This window comes from Camelus ferus, chromosome 18, assembly GCF_009834535.1.
Source record: "Camelus ferus isolate YT-003-E chromosome 18, BCGSAC_Cfer_1.0, whole genome shotgun sequence".
Classification (NCBI taxonomy): Eukaryota; Metazoa; Chordata; class Mammalia; order Artiodactyla; family Camelidae; genus Camelus; species Camelus ferus.
The window spans coordinates 15811453-15828372 of record NC_045713.1 but is presented as its reverse complement, the minus strand read 5'-3'; the positions used below and the strand labels follow the sequence as shown (position 1 = coordinate 15828372).

The window sequence follows — 16920 nt, the reverse complement described above, 5'->3', positions numbered from 1 at the left end:
GCCTTTATGGAAACCAGCATGGAGATTCCTTAAAAAACTAAATGCAGAGTTACCATATGATCCAGCAATCCCACTCCAGGCATATACCCAGAGAAAACTAATTTGAAAACATACATGCACCCGAGTGTTCACAGCAGCACTGTTTACAATAGCTGAGATATGGAAGCAACCTAAGTGTTCATTGACAGATGATTGAATAAAGAAGATGTGGTATATATATACTGCTCAGCCACAAAAAAGAATGAAGTAATGCCATTTGCAGCAACATGGATGGACCTAGAGATTATCATACTAAGTGAAGCCAGAAAGAGAAAGGAAAATACCATGTATCACTTATATGTGGAATCCAAAAAAAAAAAGGAAAAAAAGGACACTATGAACTCATCTACAGCACAGAACCAATACCAGGGAAAGGAGATGGGAAGGGATAAAATGGGAGTTAGGGATTTGCAGATACACACTACTGTATATAAAATAAACAAGGTCCTCCTATATATTCAATGGCTTGTAGTAACCTACAATGAAAAAGAATATATATATATATATGTATAACTGAATCACTATGATATACACCATACACTGTAAATCAAACTGTACTTCAGTTTTAAAAACTCTATATGTATTTCCTTGTGATGAGAACTCTTTGGATTTACTCTTAATAACTTTCCTAGATGACACACATCAGTGTTAACTATAGTCATCATGTTGTACATTACATCCTATTTTCTACTTACCTTTCAACTGGAAGTTTGTACTTAAAAAAATTTTTTTGGAGGTATAATTGATGTATAATATTTTACATTATAGGTGTACAACATAGTGATTCACAATTTTTAAAGGTTATACTCCATTTATAGTTATTATAAAATTTTGGCTGTATTCTCTGTGTTGTACATAATTTATCCTTGTAACATTTTTTGGTGGGGGGAGGTAATCAGGTTTATTTATTTATTATTTTTTAAAATGGCAGTACTGAGGAGTGAACCCAGAACCTCAGGCATGCTAGGCATGTGCTCTACCACGGAGCTATACCCTCCCCCCATAGCTTATTTATTTTATATGTAATAGTTTGTAACTCTTAATCTCCTACCCCTGTCTTGTCCCTCCCCCTAGGAAGATTGTTCCTCTTGACCACCTTCGTCCAGCCTCCTCTCCTCCTACCCTACCTAGAAATGATCTTTTAAGGCTGAAGTTTTCTAACTAGAGCTCTGGCAAGTGGGGGATTATAGAAAGTAAAGCTCAGTTAGGCTGTTGTAAAAATGCAGCTTTTTCCTACCAGAGGGAAGTATGATAATCACCTTCTGTACTGGCTCAACCAAGATCAATCAAGTCAGTTGATCATAGTTTTCCAGATTAGGGGAAAAGAGTACACATATATAAATACTTATTATACAAGTGATATATACTTGCTATAAAAAGAATTAAAAAGTACAGTTAAGCAAACAGCTGTTTAAATAGCCAAGACATGGAAACAACCTAATGTCCATCATCCCATCAACAGATGACTGGATAAAGAAGTAGTGGTATATTTATACAATGGAATACTACTCAGCCATAAAAAAGAATAAAATAATGCCATTTGGAGCAACATGGATGAACCTGGAGATTGTTATCTGAGTGAAGTAAGCCAGAAAGAGAAAGAAAAATACCATATGATACCGCTTACATGTGGAATCTAAAAAAAAATGATACGAACTTATTTGTGAAACAGAAACAGACTCACAGACATAGAAAACAAACTTATGGTTACCAGAGGGGGAAGGGGATGGGAAGCGATAAATTGGGAGTTCTAGATTTGCAGTTACGAAAATAGATAAACAAGTTTATACTGCATAGCACAGGGAACTGTATTCAATATCTTGTAGTAACGTATGGTGAAAAAGAATATGAAAATGAATATATGTATGTTCCTATATGACTGAAGTATTGTGCTGTACACCAGAAACTGACACAACATTGTAAACTGACTGTACTTCAATTTAAAAAAGTACAGTTAAGCAAACAGAAAGCAAAAATCACTCATAATCCCATCACCCAGAGATATAGCACATTGTCTAGTATCCTCGTTTTTTGTAGATACATGTTTTAAGTCAAAATAGGAGTTCCAGTATACAAAAAGTTATAATAGGCTTTAATTCTCTTAACGATGTCTCACGCACACCTGCCCGTGTTCCTGCATACACTTGGACCTGTCTCATAAATGGGGGGGCGGTGTTCCCTTTTGTAGGTGTGTTCTCACTTATTTCACTAATCCCCTTGTGAATGCGTTCCTTGCAGTCCTCACTGCACTTCAGTGCTGCAGGGAAGATCCTGCATGTTAGTGTGCGTCCTTCATCACTTCCCGAGGCGGAGTTCCCTGTGGAACGGCTGGGCAGAGTACCACGCACGCTTCCAGCCCCAGCTGCCTCCTGCTGGGCTGCCCTTGGAGCATGGGCTCTGGTAGCTCTGCCTCAGCTGTAAGACCGCACGGCTGGAGCTCTTAAAAGTGGGAAGCTTCTGGGCTTTTCCCGTTTCAGAAGTAAACATGCTCCTAGTAACTAGAAAATACAGAAGATGAGGAAGGTGTGAAAAAATCCCCGTTATCTTACTGCTTAAAATAGCGCCAACAGTTGGGGCATATTTCTTTCCAGTATTACTTTCTGTACACGTTTTGGGTTTGTCTCTGGTTTTGCTGCAGCTATAATGTGTAGGCAGTTTTGTATCATGGTCCTTTTAAAAAGTTGGTTATAACTTACTTATTTGTAAATACCCGCATTTATGGCAGTAACACAGCTGACTCTCTACTCCCCCAGAGCATGGAAGTCATCTCCAGGTTTTTATTACTGCAAATACGTTGTGCTGAAGACTATAAGTACTTTTTAGGACTTTGGATAAAAGTTACCAAATTCTGTTTCAGAAGGGTGGTGTTCCCGATCCGATTGTGGTTTTTAAAGGCTGCCCCCCTGGTGAATCTGTTGTCCCCAGTTTTCTCTGTGGGGAGAGATGGAGCGAGTGGGCCACATGCCAGGTGCAGAGGGTGAAGGTTGGGCTCCCCGGCCCAGCAGCCTGCAGCCTGCCCGCCCTCCCTCCCCGCTGAGTGTGCGTCAGAAGCCAAAGGTGTTATTTAGAAGGGAGCTTGCTAGGGCCTTGGCCTCTTCCTTGTAGGGCTCTGGGGTCGTAGGGGAAGAAGCTGGCCATCTCCAGGGTCCACAGCCCCTAAGTGAAGCCAGGGTGCTTTGCAGGGTAGGGTCCTAACTCTTCTTTCCCGAACTTTCACAGGGAGTCAGAGTGGACACGAGAGACCACAGTGGAGCCACAGCCCGGATGCTGGCCAGGCAGTACGGACACATGAAGATCGTGGGGCTGATTGACGCCCACTCACCGTCTCTGCCCCAGAGCGTCTACCGGAGCCCAGGTACCAGCATCTGCGGCCAGGCCTCTGCTGTCATCCTGTCACCGAGAGAGAGGAGGCTTCTCCTTCCCGGGCTCCCACTGCTCCTTGGAGCTTTGCCCGAGACCTTCTCAATGCCCCCCACCCCATGACTCTATCTCATCAGCAAGGTGGGGGCCCGCTGGGCTGAGGGGAGGGGTGCGGAGAGCAGAGCGGGATGGCCAGGCTGCGAGTGGGCAGGACAGAGGGCAGCTCACAGAGGGGCTCGCTCTGGGTTTCCTTTCCTGACTTTGCTCATAGGTGTCGCCATGTAAAATGTTTTAATTTTAAGTAGTCAGATTCATCAGTCTTTTATTTCCTCTGGGTTTTAAGTCACAGGAAGTCTTTCCCTGTGCCCTGGTTGTACAGGAATTCGCCCGTCTTCCTCTGGTTCTTGTCTGGTTTCATTTTCTACATGCAGACCACCGATCATTCACTTTATTTTCACGTGTGGAGGGAGGTGGGGTTTTTCAGCTGGCTGCCCCGTTGTCCTAGCATCCATCATCTGTTTAGAAGTCCATTTCTACCCAGTGGTCTGAGGGGCCATCTTTATCATATAGTCTGAATTTCCCTTTGTGTCCGGGTTTGTCTCTGGATTTCCTGTTCTGTTCCACCGGACCCTGTACACACGTCTATAAACGACAGGGGCATTTTCTGACATGTTTGACCACCTGCTAGGGCTGGCCTTCTCGCAGCTTCCCTTTCCCTACATTTCCTGGCTCCCGCTCACTTAATTTTTGGTATGAACTTGAGCATCCTCCTGTCTAGCTCCTTAAAGACAGTGTGTTGATATTTTTGAGATTGTGGAAAATCTGTAAATTAACGACCTCTTCATGCTGTTAAGTTGTCCTTTTGTTCAAGTGTACTTTTATGTCCTGCAGGACAATTTTAAATTTCCCTCATGCACGTTTTGCATACAACTTCAGTTTATTCCTGTGTGTCTGATTTTCCTCGTTGCTGCTGTAAACGTGTTATACCTCGAGGCTGCCACCCCAGCCCTCACTGCCTGTCGCCTGTGAAGAGGTCGGCGGTTGATGTCTGTCCACCAGTTTTATGTTCTGCTGCCTGACTGAGTTCTTTCATTGTCTGAGTTAGTTTTATTCATTGATTCCCTAGTTTTTTCCAGGTACGCTACCATAAAACCTGCAGATAGAGACAGACTTACTACTTTTTTTCAGATCTTTATACCTCTCATTCCTTTGGTTTCGTTGTGCTTGCTGAAGCCCCTAGTGCCCTGATGAATATGGTGGAGGAAGCGGGCATTCACTGTTGTCCGATCTTAGAGGAAATGCCACGTTAAGTAAGATGCTGGCTTTCAGAGTAAGGTTTGCATATGTGTTAGCATTTTAAGAAAGTGTCTGTCATTTCCTATATTCTTGAATGTTTCTTAGAGGAATAAGTGTTGAATTTTGTCAAAGGCTTTGTCAACATCTATAGAGATGATTGTGAATTTTCTCACAAAAAATATAATACAATATATTGCATTAATGAGTTTCCTAATAATAAACCAATTTTACATTCTTGGCATAAATCCCACTTGGTGCATTACTTAATGTGGTTTTGGATTCCATTTGCTAACATTTTATTTATTATTTTAATCACAAGTGACATCGGTCTGTAGTTTTTGCTGTTCTGCCTTTATCTGGTATAGGTCTCAATATTATACTTGCTGCATAAAAAGAACTAGGAAGGGCCCCTTCCTCTTGTGCTCTGGAACGATTTCTGTGGCGTTGGTCCCGTGTGGTCTGTGGGGGCTTCTCCTGTGAATCCACCTGGGCCGGTCTTTGCCCTCGCCTCTCTGTGTGGCGTTTTCCTAGACCCGCTCGTCTCTGTGCAGAGAGTGAGGTGAGCGACAAGGAGCCTCTGCTGGAGTGCGAGTCCGTGTCCTCCTCACTGGAGGGAGGCATGCTGATGTTGGCGGGGTCCCCGCCGCCTGGGCCCTGTTGGAGTTGGGGTGCGTGTGGGTCTGTCCGTTCTGCTGACTGTGCAGGCTCGAGAGGACGTGTCGGGAGGTTCAGGCTGAGGGAGCTGCCTTTTCCTCAGTTACCTCCCTGTACCTTTATCTTCTGTGACTCCCTCAGCTTCTGCTTGGACGGACCCAGGCTCCCCCTGGCGGTGGCCATCCTGGCGTGGGAGGGACTGACTGGACCACTTAGGGTCACTGGCCGGCTTTGGAAACGGGCCAGGGACCCCTCACTCTCCCGACAGTGGCTGGGCTGAGGCTTCAGCTCACACCTGAGCGACCTGCTCCCTTCCTGGCCACAAGACTGTTCTGTAACAAACACCAGCATGTGAGGACAGGGGTGCGGCGCTAACAGGGACTCCTCGGTGTGTCTCCACCCCAGTTCACCAACTCCAAAATGAGATCTTACCAATGGGAGCTTTCTACAGATCAACACCCCCCACCCCCGAAATTTGCTTTCTAGGTGTGATGAGATATGGAAAATGGAGAAAAGCTATAAAATGCTAACGGCTGTGCGCACACTGAGCTCGTAAGCTCATATGGGTGGTGATTTGAAATATTTCATGAAGCAGCAAACAGAGCCGTCAGGTGGTGCTTATTTCCCAAGAAGTTGTTCAGGGAGGGAGTTGTTCAGGCTCAGTGGTAGAGTGTGTGCTTAGCATGCATGAGGTCCTGGGTTCAATCCCCAGTACCTCCATTCAGTAAGTAAATACATAAAAATAAATCTAATTGCCTCCCCGCAAAAAATTTTAAAAAATTAAAAGAAGTTATTCATGTTGGGAACATAAAATTGCTTAGGAAGTTGTGACTGCTGTTGTTGTATGTTTATGAACAGGTGGGGCTTACTTGCCACTTCAGCCTAGAACAGAATTTATTTCTGACTGTAAACGTAATACAGGCTTGTAAGAAATTCTGGAAACCCAGACGGAGAGAGGGATGAGAACAGAACCCCTCATCATACTCAGCAAGCTTGCCACCCCCCAGGCATCCTGGTGGGCCGGCCTTGGGGCATTTCTCACAGGTGACATCCTGGGAAATACTTTTCTTCTTCTCAATTTAAGAAAACCAAGTACAATGACTTTCTTCTAGTTCGTTATGAGGATTACTAGATTAGTCCATCACTGAATAAACTGTCTTAATTTTGGTGTTTGACCCACAGAAAAATTTGAAGATCTGAGCTCTTCGGATGAATCCTGCCCGGTTCCTCAGAGACAGAGGCCCTGCCGGAAGAAGGGCCTCAGCATCCACGAGGGGCCGCGAGCCTTGGCCAGGATCACCGCCATCGGGCTCGGGGGGAGGACACAGCAGCCTCGCTATGGTGAGCGGCCCACGGCCCCTGGTGGCCTTGACACTGGAGTCCGGGATTCTGTCCTGATTCAGGCTCCTGACGTGTGGGCTGCCAGGTGGGAGCAGCAGCGGCAGCGCAGGGACTCAGGACTGATCATAGGGATGGCGACACGTCAGTTATTGGCTCACTCTTGGGTTTTGGTTCATCCTTTGATTTTCCTTTTCATTGGTTAAAATTAAAAATAGAACATTCTCTCATGGAGCAGAAATGTAGCTGAGGTCAGACCCATTTATCACGTGGGTGGCTCAGTCAGAGGGGGAAATGCCACATCCCCTGGGGAGGACTCTGCCCCTGCGCGCTTTCCTCAAAGTGATGGGTTTGAGAGCTGTCGGATGGCACACACCCCCGGGGGGCCGGAGCCCTAGACCCGAGTTTCCAGATCTCCTGACTGTTGAGTGCGATGCTTGTGGGGAGCTCGGGCGCCAGTGGTTCTTGGCGTGAGTTGGGTTTGATGCTCTCTTGCCGCAGGCCTGACTGAATGAGCAGACTTACGTGTGGGTTACTCGTCAGTGGCCAGGCCGCTGGTCTAGCAAGTGGGCGTCTGCCGCTGGGCGTGGAGGACCCGACTCCCAGTCAGGCTGGTGTGTGTGTTTCAGTCAAGACTATGTGAGAACTTGATTCCCTTCTCAGACCCTTGGAAGGGGCCCTGGTGCTGGTTGGGAACTCTGGGCCCACCTTCTCCCTTCTCCCGTCGTCCTGGCGGGGCAGAGTGGGAGCACAGTGCTGGAGCAGAGTCTGTTCTGAGCAGCCCACACCCCTGTCCTGCCTGAGGTCGGGTGGGGCGTAGGAAAGACCCACCACCAAGGCTTTTTAAATAGAAAATTCCTTCAAGTTACCAAAAGTCTATGGTGACGTCCATCCGTACAGCTCTTGTTTATGCACCACAGAGGAGCTGGTGGTCACCAGAGTGACAGCCGGAGCTGTGTCTCAGTTGTGGCATCTCAGGAGATTTTGTATTTCCTCTTACACTTTGTGATATTTAAATTTTCCAGCAAGTGTATATGTCCTCTTTGCCAACAGGTAAAAAACACTTGAATGATAAAGAGCATGTGCTGATTGTGAAAAATCTCTTAATTATAGAAGGGTATAAAGAAGAAAACACATCACCTGTGATCCCACCAGCCGGGCTTTCATGCAAATGCAGTTTCCGTGGGGAAGGGACAGGAGCAAGATTGCACTTAAACTCTCTGGTGTGTGTTCTGCTGCTTCTTGTTTCCTCGCAGACAGGTGCGCTCAAAGGTGACGGCATTTGGTGTTGCTGCTGGTCATGTTTAGCCCAGGGCCTCTTACCTTCCTACTCAGCCAGTCCTCCTTGTGGCTGGGCTGACTGACCTGAGGTGGAGCGCCCTGTGCTGGAAGGTCACAGGGGCGTGGCCGCGGTGTGTGTGTGAGGGTAGATGTACCCAGCAGAAAGGAACCCCTCATGGGATAGTTTTACTCTGGCTCAGGAATCTCCTTTTTTCTCTTGGAAAAGCCACGGTGATGCTGAGAGCACCAGCCTGGGCCGGGCCGTGCTCCACTGTGCACTCGCTGTCGGGCACAAACTGGCCCCTCACCTCTCGGAGCCCGTGTCCTCCCCTGCAGACTGCACAGTTATGTCCAGGCCACTGGGGCGAGTAGAGAAGCTGGTCACTACGAGCTGCCTGCCGGCCTGCGTCCTGGGTTCCCCCACCGGCCAAGATTCCTCTAAAGCGGCGGTTGCATTTGGAAGGAAGATCTTGTCTTGCTTTTTGTGTGTGTGTAGATTCACGTGCCCCATTCTGTCCACAGAGCAGGTGCCTCCCCGGGGCTATGTCACCTTCAACAGCAGCGATGAGAACCCCCTGGAAGAGGGGGGCCTCTGCTACAGGGACGTCACCTCCCCCATCAACGAGCGGGACGTGGAGAGCAGCAGCAGCAGCAGCCGGGGTATGCGCCAGCCCCCCAACACACACACCCGTCCAGCAGGGCCGTGGCACTGTGATGAGTCCATCCAGCAGAGGAGGGGGCAAGTTAGAGAAGGCTCTGGCTCTCGTGAGGAGAGTCAGAGAATCTAGCAGGGGGACAGGTGAGGAGAATTCTCGCCCAGGGCGTCTCCGGACAGGATGGGGGGGTCACTCCAGACAGAGGTTTAGCCTGCTGACTGGTAAGCCCTCAGGAAATGTCCTTGTATGCTACACGTATGGTCCCTTCACCAGCTGTTTAGTGAGTGCCCTCTGTGCCAAGCACTGTTCCAGATGCTTGGATTTATCAGTGACCAGAGCAGACACAACCTGGCCAAGTGTAGAGGGTGGGCTTGGCCAGGCAGTCAGCATGAACAGAATAAACAGTAGCTACTGAGAGCTGCGGAGGAAACAGCTTGGTGCAGGGCTCGGGGGAGTCACCACGGGCGAGGCCTGTGGTCAGGCGTCCTCGTCTTCGCCATTGTCAGAAGAGCACGCCTTCTGTGCCAACCTCGGGGCCGCGCGGAGCAGCAGCAGCAGCGAGGCCCTGGCGAGGGCCCCGGGACTCAGCAGCGAGGCCTCCCTGGAGAGCAATGAGGTGACCTTCTCCCCCCTCTTGCTCTCCCACCTCCCTCCCCTTTCCTGGCGTCAGCTGAGGTGAGCGGGTCTGCTACAAGGATTTACTGCGTCCACGCTGTGCCTGGACGTACCTGGAGCATCGCTGGGTTTGTGCCCCAGGGACCCTAGAGGCAGTCACCAGGGAGGCCTCTGTGTGGCAGGCGGGGGGGTTTCATGAAGGGTTTCAAACCTGACCCAGCCCGTGAGGGAAGTGGCACAGATGGCGACGCAGACGCTAGAGCTGTGGGGCGGAAAGCAGAGTTTGGACACAGCCACATTAGCTGTGAGCCCTTCGGAGTTACTTTAAACAAATCTCTCACTACAGGATTCGGATCATGCGCGTAAAAGCTCAGTTCGCAAACAAACTAAAAGTTTTGTGAAGACTAAGAGCCGTCACAGCAGTAGTGACAGCCAGTGGCCTCCTGGCACCGGGACTTCCTGTTCCCCGGGATCTGTCCCCCAGACTGAGAGGTCCCCGTATTCAGGACCCCAGGTAAGACCACTTGTGAAGCTGGTGGGTACGCTGTTAAAAGGACGGGGCTTTTGTGATCTGTGAGGCATTTATTTGAGAGACGAGAGTGGGGTGGTTCTTCCCCAAGTGACCAATAGAGCTGCTCGGGCGGAGAGGATGCTTAATGGCGAGAGGGGCCAGCTGGCAGGGTTTCTGTCCGTCCCCTTGGTTTCCACGCTCAGCCCAGCCTTCCCGAGTCCGGGGAGGAGCAGCACAGGACCGATGTCGTGGAGCTGCTTTTTGGCAACAGTGACAAGATGCACATGAAGCAGTGACAGGTGGCAGCCAGCGCTCAGCGAGAACTGTGGTTTCTGCTTCTTGTCATCGTGGCTGCGCTGGCTCTGCAGTTACTTGGTTACAGGTGCATCAGCAGCTCAACTGTCTCACGTGTTTCAAGTATTTGCTATTTATCACTTCAAGTCACAGCTCTGCTCTTCGCCTAAAGCCTGTGGTTTTGCTGATTTCTCCTCGCAGCCCCCAGGGAGCTCTCCCCAGGGTTTGTGTTCCCGGCCCGGTGACCAGCTGGCCTCTCGAGGCCTTAAGCACATGTTGACTGGAGACTTTAAATCAGCTCTTTAAAATATATTCCAAGACCTAAAAGAAACCATCTCTAAATATTGAAAGTGATAGAAATAAAAATAACCAAATAGAAATTCTGGAGTTGAAAATATAGTAACTGAAGTGAAAATTTTACTAGAAGGGCTCGACAGCAGATTTGAATACGCAGAAGAGAGAATCAGAAAACTTCCCGTAGCTCAACTGAGGTCTTCCGATCTGAGAGATGAAGAAGAATGGAGAAAAGGACCCAACACCTGTGAGACCACAGTGGTGCTCCTAGGGAGGAGAGAGAGAAAAGCAGGGAAAATGTTTTAAAATAGCCAGGTTTTCCCAGATTTGATCAAGAAATGGATCTGCGCATCTATGAAGCTGAATGAGCTTTAAGTCGGTCAAACTCAGAGCCACATCTGGACACATCACAGACCATCAGAAGACACAGAATCTTGTGACAAGTGACTCAGCACATCCAAGGGCATTTCCAGAAAATTAACAGGACATTTCTCATCAGAGGGGATGACGTGTTCAAAGAAGTGAAAGAAAACTCAGCCAAGAATGCCACATCAGCAAAAGCAAAAACTCCCCCAGGTGAAGGGGAGATGAAGCTGGTTGAGGGTCTGCAGAGGCTGGGGAGTCACTGCTGCGGACCTGCCTCGGGGTGTGCCTTGTCTTGTGCCCCTGCCTCCAGGGCCCACCTGTGTTCTGACCTGCCCTCTGACCACGCTGGCTCCTTGCCCCCTAGGACCTGGCCACGCTGCTGGAGCAGATCGGCTGTCTAAAGTACCTGCAGGTGTTCGAGGAGCAGGACGTGGACCTCCGCATCTTCCTGACCCTCACCGAGAGTGACCTGAAGGAAATCGGCATCACGTGAGTCCACGGGGCCTCCGTGGCCAAAGCGCCCTGGGACCGGCTGGGGTTGCAGCTCCTAGCGTTCGGGTGGAGGGCCGCCCTGTCCAGAGGCCGGCTCTTTCCCTGCGGTTAGCTGTCTGCCACTCCTGGCTGACGTCCTGTGCAGGCCCAGTGGACACTTCTGTGTTCAGGGCACCCAGATGTTTTCTGCTGTTCACTTTTGAGTGTTCAGAGTTGGCAGACAGTCATCCACAGGTCCCTGTCCAGGGAAAGCAGCAGCCAGGGAGGCCACCCTACCAGAGCGGGGAGGCTTGTCACAATTCACAACTCCTTATGTTACTTTGTGTCCTCTGTTCCAGGATCCCGGGGAGCTACTCTCCCCCTTCAAAGCTGGGCCTTTTCTAGGGGACGGTCTTGGTAGGACGGCCCATGGAGCCTCCACACACAAGGCAGCCCACCCGCATCCTTCTCTCACCCCCCCGCCGCAGGTTGTTCGGGCCCAAGAGGAAGATGACCTCTGCCATTGCTCGCTGGCACAGCAGTGCCCGCCCCCCCAGTGATGCCCTGGAGCTGGCCTATGCTGACCGGCTGGAAGCTGAGATGCAGGAGCTCGCCATCCAGCTGCACAAAGTGAGTGGGGAGCCGGGGCAAGGGATGTGCAGAAATGCCAAGAGGGGCGTCTGCTGACACACACCTGCAGTGAAGGACGCAGCCGTGGAGACAGACGCCCAGAGTCCACGAGCAGCAGCCAGGGTGGGAGACAGGACAGTGAAGGCAGGGAGCAGGGCAGCTCACGTGCTGAAGGGAGACGCACAGATGGGCACTTGGGAGGGGAGAGGGTGAAGGCGGGGCACAGCAGCCAGCGGGGACACCGTGGGGCTCGCAGGCAGGGACCCAGAGTAGGGACACTGAGGAGACAGGCCCCTCCAGGCCAGGAGAAATGAGGCACTCAGACGGTGGAGATGGAATCTGGGGGCAGGGGTGTGGGCAGCCTGAGTGGTCATGGCCTGGTGTCCCCAAGTGCCCCAGCCCGTTTGCCTGCCCCACCTGCCACCTTGTCCGCCGCAGCGCTGTGAGGAGGTGGAGGCCATGCGGGGCCAGGTGTCGCAGGAGCAGGAGCTGCGGGCCGTGGTGGAGAGCTGCCTGCTGGAGCAGGACGGCGCCCGCAAGAACGTCCACGCACAGCTGCAGGAGACCTGGGCCCTCGCCCGGGACGCTGCTCTTATCCTGGACCAGCTGCGGTGAGTGGGCATCTGAGCTGCCCCCTGGGCCAGGGCCAGGCTGAGTCATCGTTTCCTCCAGATTCTTCAATCAAGGGGTCATTTTCAGGGCCTTCTGGGGTTACCACCACCACCCATTTCATTCTGGCTGTTCCTCCCTGCAGGCAGCAGAGGGGCCCTGAGAACCTGCACACCCCAAGTGGGTCCTTCTCTGCCTGGGCCTCACCGGCAGGCGAGAGCCCAGCTTCATACAGGGAGGAGGTGGGTGTTGGCCCTGCGAGGCCTCTCCCCTCACCCGCACCTGCTCTCATCTCCCACAGAGCCTGTCAAGCCGAGCTGTCAGCCCGAGTGAGGCAGGACCAGTACCCGCTTGGGGCCACCCTGGGCCCAGCCCTCCCCACAGCTGGTAAGAGCAGCATCCTGGCCCTGGTACAGGCATGTGGAGGGCAAGACGCCTCTCCAAGCCAGGCTTTACCCCTTGTCCCAGCACCATTATCACACTCACACCCCCAGGTCCCCTCACACACCCAAGCCCATGTCCTCACCGTCCCTCCTGACGGTGGGAGGCAGAGGTCCTTCACGTCCAAGACTTCAAGTGACACCTGCAGCCCTACACTGGGGCCATCCTGAGGCATAGCCTAGCAGTAGGCAGGGACCCTCACACTCTCACTCCCCATGCCAGGCCCTGACTGGCAGTTGGCACTTTGGTCAACAAGTGGGAGAACAAGCTGTGATGGAACAAGGGGGTGGTGCCGGCACTGACGGCTGGGTGGGTCCCCTGGTCAAGGTGGCTCAGGACGAAGAGATGCACAGACCCCAGGGCCCACCCAGCCCTCTGCCCCACAGACGCCAAAGGCTGGCAGGCCTCCTTGCAGGCCCTGAGCCTCCCTGAGCTGTCAGGAGCACTGGAGGATCGAGTCCGGGAGATGGGTGAGTCTCTGGGCAGCAGCTCGTGGCTCCTGCCCGCACTCAGGGCCAGATGCGGTGAACAGGGAGAGCCTGCCACAGCCCCCCAGCATCCCCAGCCACCCATTCCTGTGCCCTGCTCGCCCCCCAGACTTGCAAAGCAGTCACTGTCTGCTCCCATCCTCAGGGCGAGTGCTGTGCTCGGTGACCCAGAGCCTGGAGAAGCTGCAGGTGCTCAACGGGAAGGAGAACTGGCGGGAACCTTAGCCGGGAGGGACGGTGAGTGTCGTCAGCCCAGGACCCAGGCCAGGAGAGGAGGGCCTGCCGTGCAGCTGAGCGAGTGCCCACTGGAGTCTTCCCTTTCCCTTCTCAGAGCTGACGTGGGGTGACGGATCCACCCTGAAGCTGTGCCCGGAGACAGGAGGGCAGTGAGCGGCGGCCGCAGCAGCTGGGCCCCCAGCAGGGCCAGAGGATCGGGCCCCAGGAGCAGCCAGCAGACAGAGGCAGGACGGGGCTGTGGCTGGTGTGAGGGCAGCGAGGCCTGCTCTGAGGCAGGACGAGGGTCTCCTGTCCAGAACCTAGGATTAAGGCCCGGAGCAGGGAGGGCCTTGGGGAGAACGCAGCCCCACACACCACAGGCACCACACTGAGTTTGCCCTGACGGATGGGGACGGGCACCTGGGCAGCATATGCCATTTGCTGGAAAATAAAATTTAAGATTGGCTGGTGAGAGGTTCATTTCTGGTCACGTGGCCTCCAGTACTGGCTGATTGATAGACCACTGCAAGGAGACCCGTGCCAGGGCCCTCACCCTAGAACACTGACAGCAGGACCAACTGGGGACCCTTACTGCCCCACACGTCCATCCCCTGCAGCTCAGAGCACCCCAAAATTCTACAGAGCTACCCAGAGAGCAAAGCATGCCTCAGAAAGTATAGGCGAAAGGTACAGATGTTTTATTTACAGAGCGAAGTGTTTTTGCCCACAAGTGCCGGCCGCTTCATCAAGACTCTAAGGTGGGACAGATGCCCGGGTGGGGCTGAGAGCATTGCTTTCCTTACCAGGCCAGGTTGGCACTGTGGAAACTGGTAGCTTCACTGAGGAGTCTTTCCAGACATAAGGCTGTAGGAGACTGCCAGTGGTGACCTTCCTGTCCCACGTGGCTCTTATGCTGTCATTCCACACACTCGGCCAGTGCTGCCAGACTACCTCCCAGAGCTGCCTGCAGACTGTGCTGAAGATGGAAAAAGGGAGGCTTTCAAAGCAAAGGAAGGAGCAGCGGGCTCAGCCCAGGTACCACCAGAGCTACTGGGATCAGGAGAGGGGCCTTGCATGGTCAGTCCCAGAGAGACTCATGGCTGGTAGCGCCACAGTAAACACAGGGAGGTGTCCAGCACCCCCACCTGGGACAGGCCTGCCTTAGCGCCACTCTGAATGGTGTCCAAGCCCCAGTCTTGGGCCCAGCCTCTGCCTGCAGATCACTGGGTAGTGGGGAAGGGGACACCCTCCTGCACTCAGCCCTCAGCCTGCAGCCAGGACCAAAGAACACACAGAGCAGCCAAAGATCGACTCCAGCAGCTCCAGCTCCAGCTGGGTCCCGACTTCCTCAGGGATCAAACCCAAGGGAGTAAAACTGCTTTAAAGTTTTGCTGCAAGTGAAGCTAACAACCAAAATTCACAGTGTGTGAAAAAAAAAAAAATCACAGTGTAACATCCTACCCGAGGCCGGCTCTTCTCCAGGCCCTGGGGCTGACTTGGGGCAGGATGCAGGAAGGAGTCAACCCAGAGCTGCCCTCTGCTAGAACCAAGTCTACTGTGAAAACAGACCAGCTTCTCCAGGGTCCAAGTGCCTGTGCACTTACCCCCTTGGGCAATCGGGCCATACCCGGGGCTCCACAGCCCATGATGAAAGGAGAGTTTGAGTGGGCGCACCCAGGCCACCACCCAGTAACTGCTCAGGTCAGTGGAGGTGACAGGATGCGCACTCCCCCACACAGAATGGGGCAAACACAGAAACATGATGGAAGATACACTCCCACTGGAAGTGAGGGCCCAGCCTCAGCCCTTGGGAACAAGCAGAGGGAGGACGACAGGACGCACAGCGCAACCTCAGGAGGAAGATGGGAGCAGCTTCTCTAGGGCTTTCTTCTGCTTCTCCGTGGCCGCAGCCAAGGCCTCAGCCAGCTTCTCCTCGGGCATCATGTTGAGCACCTTGAGGGCAAAGAGGAGCTGGTACTTGGCTGTGCTGATGAAAGCATTACTCAGGAAGTTGGGAAAGCCACCGACTCGGTCCTTCTGGGTGTACAGTGGGACCCGCACGAGCCCCAGCACCTGCATGGAGAGGAGACCAGGGTTGGGGCCAGGCCCCAGGATAACATGACCCTGGCAGGAGGGGAGGCTTTTGAGCTGCTAGGCCAGGGGAAAGAGCCAGGTTCTCAAGGACAAAATGGGACACCCGGGCAGGGTCAGATGAGGCAGAAGCCAGCCAGCTCTCTCAGAGCAGTACAGCCCCACTTCTCCCCAAGCAACTTTCAAGGCCACCCCCATGCACCTCCATCCCACCCTCTAGTCCCAGTCCCCATCTGCTGGCAGGAAGCCCCCCAGTCCACACCCCATGCTCCCTCTTACACCTGGTAATCCTAAACACCCCAAGTGTCACTCCTAGCCCTTCCAGACTAAAACCCCCAGGCAAAAAGCCTTCACCTCCCTCACCGTAGGACCTGGTTCATGAACCCAGACCTGCAAGATCCTCTTTTTGCTCTTAAGTGTCCCACCTCCCGAGCAGGCACCGCCCCTTTCCATCCTCCCTCTGATCCCACTCCCCACTCCCAGGATTGGCAATGGCAGGCAGCAAGGCAGATGGAACACAGCCCCGAGGGAGCCCTTGACCCGACCCCTGCCTCCCACCCAACCCGGATCCCTAGCCCCTCTCCCCAACCCGATGCTGGAGACAGCGACACCCCTCCCAGCCCGGTTGGTGGACCCTCAGGGGGGCGTGTTACCCATCGGTGCCTTCCGCGGGGCCAGAGCCAAACCCCAGGGTGGGGGGCGGGGGCACGGGCGGCGGCCCCACCTCCAGGCCGTGGTCGCGCGAGTGCACCGCACTGATCTCCACGGCGTGCAGCTGTTCCAGGGTCAGCTGCCGCGCGTACAGGTGCGCCACGACGCGGTGCGGGCCCTCGGTCAGGTGCGAGCTCAAATAGTCGGCCTCTGTGAGGCGCAGGCAGCCCAGGCCCAGGCCCAGAACTCGGTTCAGTCCGTCCTCCAGCGACCAGAAGCGTCGGTCCACGAATCCCCCGGGGAAGCCCAGCAGCCCGTCGAAACGCATCTGCATCTGCAAGGGAGCTCCGGGTCACGGACGCGGGTCCGAGTGGCGCCCGGTCCCCGCCCGCCCGCCTGCCTATGTCCTCACCAGCACCGAGAAGCGCATGGGGATGCGGCCAAAGAGCTGCCCGGGGTTTGCAGCATACAGCATGGCGTGGCACGAGTGGCTCCAGCCTGGCCCCAGGCGCATCGCCTCCACTCTGCTGATCTGCTTCAACTCAGGGACCACTGCCGTCGACATCTTGCCAGTACCCAGTGCTGCCCCAGCGCTGCCTCTTAAGTGCATGCGCGGGCC

The 16920-nt window shown here is 53.3% G+C and overlaps 2 protein-coding genes across 17 annotated transcripts in view; one reads left to right on the top strand and one right to left on the bottom strand.

Moving 5' to 3' along the window:
• Positions 1-14031, top strand: part of ANKS3 (ankyrin repeat and sterile alpha motif domain containing 3) — a 26400-nt gene extending 12369 nt beyond the window's left edge. The window contains exons 6-18 of one of the 3 annotated variants that reach the window (XM_032461085.1): positions 3259-3394; positions 6532-6690; positions 7801-7947; positions 8491-8628; positions 9131-9240; positions 9586-9753; positions 11069-11193; positions 11664-11805; positions 12244-12416; positions 12716-12801; positions 13242-13325; positions 13489-13580; positions 13675-14031. In XM_032461085.1, coding sequence (XP_032316976.1) covers positions 3259-3394; positions 6532-6690; positions 7801-7947; positions 8491-8628; positions 9131-9240; positions 9586-9753; positions 11069-11193; positions 11664-11805; positions 12244-12416; positions 12716-12801; positions 13242-13325; positions 13489-13568 — 1548 coding nt within the window. In that variant the 3' untranslated portion in view covers positions 13569-13580; positions 13675-14031. The remainder of the gene's footprint in view (positions 1-3258; positions 3395-6531; positions 6691-7800; positions 7948-8490; positions 8629-9130; positions 9241-9585; positions 9754-11068; positions 11194-11663; positions 11806-12243; positions 12417-12715; positions 12802-13241; positions 13326-13488; positions 13581-13674) is intronic. The other 2 variants (XM_032461087.1, XM_032461086.1) reach the window with 2 other exon arrangements.
• Positions 9807-16920, bottom strand: NUDT16L1 (nudix hydrolase 16 like 1). 14 transcript variants are annotated; one of them, XR_004312851.1, is made up of 10 exons: positions 16714-16916; positions 16375-16635; positions 15402-15632; positions 14363-14535; positions 12941-14000; positions 12223-12553; positions 11870-11973; positions 11111-11173; positions 10466-10605; positions 9807-10365 (listed from the first exon to the last, which is right to left on the bottom strand). XR_004312851.1 is itself a non-coding variant. In XM_032461147.1 (4 exons), the coding sequence occupies exons 1-3, from the start codon at positions 16909-16911 to the stop codon at positions 15411-15413; spliced, it is 561 nt and encodes a 186-aa protein (XP_032317038.1). In that variant the 5' UTR covers positions 16912-16920; the 3' UTR covers positions 14235-14535; position 15410. The 14 variants fall into 14 exon arrangements, 4 of the variants coding, with proteins under 4 accessions (XP_032317038.1, XP_032317037.1, XP_032317036.1 ...); XR_004312854.1 differs by lacking the exon at positions 10466-10605 and having other exon boundaries at positions 11111-11468; XR_004312853.1 differs by lacking the exon at positions 10466-10605.